Source organism: Anomalospiza imberbis, chromosome 4 (assembly GCF_031753505.1).
Source record: "Anomalospiza imberbis isolate Cuckoo-Finch-1a 21T00152 chromosome 4, ASM3175350v1, whole genome shotgun sequence".
Taxonomy (NCBI): domain Eukaryota; kingdom Metazoa; phylum Chordata; class Aves; order Passeriformes; family Viduidae; genus Anomalospiza; species Anomalospiza imberbis.
Genome location: NC_089684.1, coordinates 55,776,489 through 55,783,602, shown reverse-complemented (window position 1 = coordinate 55,783,602; position 7,114 = coordinate 55,776,489). Strand labels below are relative to the sequence as shown.

Sequence of the window (7,114 nt, the reverse complement as noted above, 5' to 3'; positions counted from 1 at the left end):
TATGTATACTTGATATTCTTGGCTGCAGAAAGGGATAGCATCATAATATTAAAGAAAAACAGGTATAAATCTAGCTGTAAGATCCATATAAACAAGTTTATCTATGTCAAGAATTCCTATGAGCCTTGCTTTTACTCAAAAACTGTATTTTCTATACAGACTATTGCTTTTAAAATAATAGGGGTAAGCTGTTTGCCATTCTAACTATCCATATAGAACTGTTAGTTGGAATACTTGTTGTAAACCTTTCAGGGTGACAAATAAAAGATAATAAACCCTTGATCAATATAATTTTTATTTATTCACCCAGGAACAGAGGATATAAACGGCAACAACGCCGCCTAGGAGAACAAGGATTTCACATAAACTGTTTTGGCAGAAACACGCATTTAAATAATCATCCAAATTACCACCTCACTATCTCTAACTTAAAAAAAAATCAAAACTAAACAAACAAAAAAAAAGAAGAAAAATAAACATAAGATCTGAACAAACCAACAGCCCAGAATTTTTTTAAAATTTAATGTCCATGCCAGCCACATCTGTCCCTGATTTTAGAAGTCATAATACTTAGCAGTGACAATGGCACCTCTCATTTGCAAACACATTATAAATATGAACTGACTGCAATTATACCACAATACCTCACCACAGCTAATCAGCATGACAGCCTGGTCTGCCCTCAGCCTGGAGAAGTGCTGATTTAAGTTTGTGCCGCCAGCCCCCTGTATGACAGTGTCTACACCCTGCAAAGTACTACCCACAGAAGTGAATTTAGCATAAACTGACTGACCAAACTACAGCACAACATCAAGCAGGTTTTTCCACTCAGTGCTAATATTTTCTTTTATATTCCAAGAAGAACTGACCAGACCAGGAAACAATTTAATGTAAACCATTTGGAGTGAAAGGTGTTATCTTGCCTAGCGAAATCTCCCCCTCACAGTCCAGCTCACAGGCAGAGTCAGTGGCAACCTCGTGGTCAGGGGAGATCTGGGACATCCTATCAAAAGGGTCCTCGCGATTTTCCTCACAGTCAACCACATTTGGGATCATGTTAACATAAGCAGTCACTATCTCCTTATGGTAAAGGGTGTCCTGGTTGTAAGAGATAAGCTCATTGCTTATATTAACAGTCTCCACTGCAGTACCAGAGCAAAACTGACCACATCCCAGGAGGTTGGAGAAAACCTTTCTAAAGTCAGCATTGAAGGCATAGATGATGGGGTTAAGAGAAGAGTTAGCCCAACCAAACCAGACAAAGATATTAAAGGTGGTCTCACTGACGCAGGGCAGGCCAGCGTGGGGGTCACTAGGTGGGCTCTCGCAGAAGGGAACCATGCAATTCAGGATGAAGAATGGCAACCAGCAACAGACAAAGACACCCATGATGACAGAGAGCGTCTTTAACACCTTGGTTTCTTTCCTGATGGAGGACTTGAGGCTTGTGTGATGGTGGCAGTCGATGTGGCTGCTCCGGCAGCTCTGTGCATGCTCGGCTGCCCTCTCCAAGGAAGAGATACGACGAATCTGCACCTGGGCAATGCGGTAGATTCGAGTGTAGGTAACTATCATGATAGCCACCGGGATATAAAAACTGATCAAGGAGGAGGAAATAGCGTAAGTCCTGTTGAGGCTGGAGTCACAGCTCTCCGATGGTCCAGTGAGGGTATCATTGTTGCCAGAGGTCCCATCAGAGGGTCTCACTGCCGCTAATGCCACCCATGTGGTACTCATATCTTCTGCCCAGGTGGTGACAGCACCTGCTGCTGCCCAGGCAGTTCCAAATCCATCTCCAATATCAGCAGCAGCAACAACTTCCCCACCTCTGTGCCAGTTGAGCTGGACAGGGATGAAGGAGATGAGCACAGACAGCGCCCATGCCACGCTGATCATCACCAGAGCCAACCGCTGGGTCATCTTTCTCTCGTAGCGGAAAGGGCTGGAGATAGCCCAGTACCTGTCCACACTGATCACGCACAGGTTGAGGATGGAGGCCGTGGAGCACATGATATCAAAGGCCACCCAGACGTTGCAGAAAGCCCCAAAGGGCCAGTACCCAGCTACCTCTGCCACCGCCTTCCAGGGCATGACCAGCAGGGCCACCAGTAGGTCCGAGACAGCCAGGGACACGATGAAGATGTTGGTAACCTTGCTCCGCAGGTGCCGGTAGCGAACGATGGCCGCGCACACGAGCACGTTCCCGAAGAGAGTCCAGAGGATGAGCAGCGCCAGCAGGCTGCCCGCCGCCACCTGCGCTGCGCCGGGGGCGCCCGCCGGTCCCCGCGCCTCGCTGGGGGGCCCCGTCGCCGGGGGCAGTGGGCTCCGGCCACCCCGCAGCATCGCTGGCGGCTCCCGCCGGCGGCGGGGCGGCTCCGGCCGGGATGCTCCGAGCAGCCAGCGCCGCCCCGCCCCATGGGGCCGCTGCCCCCCCGCCCCACCGCCACCCCCGCCGGATGGCCCCGCTCGGCCGCTCAGCGCGCTCCGGGCTCCGGGCTCCGCGCCTCGCCACTACCGTGGCGCCAGCCCTGCCGGGGTCCCTCTCCCGTGCTCCGCGGGCCCCGCCTGGGGTCCCCGCCCCGCGGCTCACCGCAAGTACCTCTGCTCGGGATCCCCGCCCCGCGGCTCGGAGCGGATCCCCCTGCTCGAGGTCTCCGCCCCGCGGCTCCTTCCAGAGGTTGCCGCTCCGCAGTTCGGCGGGTCCCCCTGCTCGGGACTCTGTCCCGCGGACCCCGGTTTGGGTACCCGCCTTTCGCTTGCGCTCCGCGGCTCAGCGCGCTCCTCTCTTCCCAGGCCCTCCGCTCCGCGGCTCAGCGCGTACCCTGCCCGTGGCACACGCTTCGCGCCCGCTCCTTCTGGGTTCGCTCTACGCCCCCGTGATTCCCGGTGGCTCCTGCCCGGGCTGGCAGCGCCGCTCCCCCGTGCCCGCCCGGGCTCCCAGCGCGGCGGAGCGGCGCTCCCGCCTGTGCTGCCCGTCCCTACCCGGCTGCCCGGGCCGGCCCGCCCGCCCCCGCCGCCCTGCGAGCATGCTCCGCCGCCGGGGACGCCCCGTCCGGGCCGGTGGGCACCGCGGCTGCCAGGGGACGGGACGGGACGGGACGGGACGGGACGGGACGGGACGGGAAGGCGCAGCGGGGCCAGCCGCCCTCCCCGCTCCTTCCCTCCCTCCGAAACCGAGTCACCCTGGCAATTCCTCGGCGCCGTCACCGGCTCTGTGCGGCGGCTTTGCGCAGCGCAAGAGAAGAGCGCGGTCCCACCGCGGGGAGCGGGGAAATGACCCCCAGCATCCCCGGGGCAAGAGGGGCTGTCCAGGACGGGCACGGACACAGCTCGGCCGGCCTCTCGCTGGGAGCGAACGGGGCTGAAAGGTGCGCTGTGGGGAGCGGGACGGGCTGGGTGTCTTCCACAGGGATGGGAAATAGAGTGTGCCTCCGTACTTGTTCCAGTGGCTTCTTCTGGATGGCTGAGATGTATTACAGGCAGAAAGCCCGGCAAGCGAGAATCCGATTCTCTTTCTTTCCAGCTCTACGGGATGAATTACTCCTCTCGGTAGGGCTCCAGCTCAACTAGAAACAGACTATGACCGTGAGCATTACAGGTGTTAATACTCTTGGACTCGCCATGTGCTAATGTCATGCTTGAATTTCTTCAGAGAACATGTCTTAGTTATTTTTATTGAACATACAATTGATTTAGTTCCTCTAAAACTTAATTTCTTTTTAAAACGATTGCCAGAGATCAAACACATTCTTGACTCAGCAGCCTGAATTTTGGCATTGAAAGGGCTCAAGACCTGACACTCTCCAGGGGCCTTCCAGATGCTTCTCCAGGCAGATCAGGAAGGACAAGAATCACTATACCTTGCTGCAGTGACATGAAGGAAGATTAAGTGCTAGAGTTACTAAATACAGAGGGGAAAAGAAAAAAAAATAAATCTAATTCTGAAACTTTTTAGGTAATTTTATAAAATTGTCACAAGAAAACTTAAGCCTCACTTTAGCTCTTGCTTAAGAAATTGGCGCTACTTTTCCACATTTAAGCAGAGTTATATTTAATATTGGAGGAAGAATTTAGCTTTTGTCACCACTGAATTCTAAACAGTGTGACTAAATCTCTGATGCTGAGGCAATGTGTTGCTTGCAGAAACTCTGCTTTCCTAAGCAATGCCTCCTACAATTTCTCTAAACGAAGAAGCAGATTGCACAAGTATTTGTGCACATGCCTGTTGAAGTTGCTAGTCATGGGAATATTTTGTAATGTAGTTAATGGGGATTTTTTATGTCAAAAGCAATGATCCAATTTGCTTGCTTAGCTTATATTCATTGCTTCAGCAATGTAGAAGTGCATGCATTTGCTTGTAATGTTGTATCTGCATGTATGTGTGTGTTTACATGTGTGCTGCCAGTACACACGAGCTATTTGAATAAACACATGTGTAGGTATCTGTCTTAATAACAAAAGTAGCCCAATAAAACATAGCGTGCTCACAACTCAGCAGCCCCTTGCCCACACTGGTAGCTTGGTACAAATCAGAGGTGCAGGTGTGTGTTATCTCCTGCCAGCTCTGCTGGGTGTGCTGGAGTCAGGCACAGAGGAGGTGCAAGCAGATGGGAAAGATACCTTAACTCATTGAAACAAAAATTATAACAGCACACTTGTCAGATGTCTAAAGAATGAAGTTTTGCTATGCTTTGTTCGTTACTGTCTGCAATAGGTGGACCCAAAGTGAAGGACCTTCCAAAGTATCCCATTTATTGGCCAGGAGTTGTATTTGGCTGTCTGAATCATGTAACTCAGAATTTAGAGGATGCAATATCCTTTCCCACCTATTTAGTCTTTAGCAATAATTCTTGGTTTCCATCTGGTGTGAACTGATGTTGTTCACCAAAGCTCCCTGTGGATAAAGATTCAGCTTTGAGCTGGGAGAAGGTTTGTCACCCAAAGGTGCAGCTGTCAATGTGTGCATCAGTGATAGGGTCTCCAATGCTGATCCAACATTTCATGCATGCATGTTCAAAACTTTCTTTCAAGGCAAAGGAATGCATTAGGAGATCAGGAAAATTTTCAGTGGTAGTAGAAAAAAATCCTAGTTTGTGATGGGGTGGCATGTGAGACTAAAACCCCCATGCTGACAGACTCAGTGAGTTGGGAAGAAGTGGAGCAGGAAGAAATGGAGCAGGAAGAAGAAACAGGACAACTGCTTTGTGCCTTTACTGGATCATTCACAATGGCATCAGGTCAGAGAAACAATTATTTAATGGGGACATTTATGGTGTGTTATTCCATCCAGTGCCATCAAAATTTTTTGAGCCTGAGATAAAAACCTTTTGCATTTATAGGTTATTAGCATCCTTTTTTAACTTTCTGTAGGCAGTTTGCATATAAATCTCATTTTAAGAATAGTCCATTAAACCCACAGCTGTCATTTGCTGAGAGATTTGGGGTGGGATTTTTTTTCCATCCTGAAATTATCTTTGTAATGTCTTTTGTGCTTTTCCTTCAGAGCTTTGCCGCATTTTTCTTTTTTTTTATTCACCTGTTAAAATTGCAGTTCTCTCTCACAGCTGGCAGATTGGAAGTAATGGAATTTAACTGCTATTGCAATGGTTCTGAGAAAAAAATCTTTTCCATTCCTGATTTTAGAAATGTATGTTTTACTAGCTCTTTCCCTTCATTGCCACATTTTCTATTTCCACTTCAAAATAGAAATACCCATTGTTCTGCCTAATAATATTTATTTTAAAATCATCAACGTGCATAAATTCACACATTCTCTCATCTGAGAGATACTTGGTGTAAAGAGATAGGAAAATAATTAATGCTGAAAGGAAATTAAAATACAGAGACACAGGTGTACCACTGAGGTTTAGGCTGTAAAAGCATCTCATCAAAAACCTCCCATAACAGTTAGGCTCTAAAACAGAGAAGAAGAGGTACTGGGAGGGGCTTAAGTGTAGAAGGGTGCTCAAGTGGAGCTGTATTTAGGAGCATGGCTGTACCAAGGCTTAAGGTCAGTCAGTTTTACCCACTGACACTGGCAGTCTTTTTTGCACAGGTGCAGGTGTGTATATAGCCATGTGAGAGTACTGAGGAAGGAGAGAAAGAACTGGCATCTGCATGGAGTACAGAAAAATCCATGCAGACTGAGTTGGGTTCTGCTGCTCATGTTTCAAATTAAAATAAATATGAGCAATTGGAAAATGGTCAGAAATGCATTACAGGAATTATGTCTGGGAAACTTCCTCAGTTGAGCAGAGGACAACAGGAGGGTCAGAACCAGCTGGTGATATCTGACAAGGGGAAAGTTTTCTATAACAGATGACTTTTAATATTTTAGGTAAAGTTAGAAAAATTTCAGAGGCTAAAAACTGAATCTATGAGAAAACAGGGTAGAGGAGGGGTACACATTTTTAACAGTAAGGATGAATAATGGCTGAAGCAATTGGTTTTGGATTGTAATAGACTTGCCAGCATTTGCAATCTGAAAGCCAAGGCTGAATGCATTTCTCAGAGGCTGTGCCTCAGCTCATCCCTCAGCTCTGTCGTGATTCCCAGGGTCCCAAACAGTACTCTGTAGTCCATGTTGTGGGAAAAGTAATTTTGGATGGCTACGGTTACCCTTGCAGGCCTTAAATCCTATTTTGGTTTGTGTTTATGTGATTAGCAATATGTAACAGCAACTGTAATGATCACTCAGGGAAATCATAAAATAACTGATGTTAACAGAAGACATTTCCATAGGGTTTTTTTTTTTAATTCATACCAAGCTTGACTTCATTTAAACCAATGGTAAGAAATAAAAGATGGATGCTAGCCAAGGCCAAGATCAAAGGGAACAGCATTTTTGTAAATATGATTCCTACTGTATTGTCTTACTTCATTTTGGGGCTTTTGTCTTATAAAATATTATCTTTTATTTTTAGATATTTATAATCCGGTATTAAAAATACTATATTTTTTTTCTCATAAAGCAAGAGGTCACATGATTAAAAACTACTAAAGATCGGTCACATTTGAAACAAGACAAATAAAAAGAGGAAAACCCTTGTTTTTTACAATTCAGGAATTTTATTCATATTCTCTGTGTGTGCATGGTAAGAACTGTCCCGAGAAA

The 7,114-nt window shown here is 47.5% G+C and overlaps 1 protein-coding gene across 1 annotated transcript; it reads right to left on the bottom strand.

Moving 5' to 3' along the window:
* Nucleotides 1–278: 278 nt before the first annotated feature.
* DRD5 (dopamine receptor D5) lies at nt 279–2,549 on the bottom strand. Its single transcript, XM_068188679.1, has one exon. It carries the CDS (start codon nt 2,341–2,343, stop codon nt 886–888), a length of 1,458 nt encoding a protein of 485 aa, XP_068044780.1. The 5' UTR covers nt 2,344–2,549; the 3' UTR covers nt 279–885.
* Nucleotides 2,550–7,114: the final 4,565 nt, after the last annotated feature.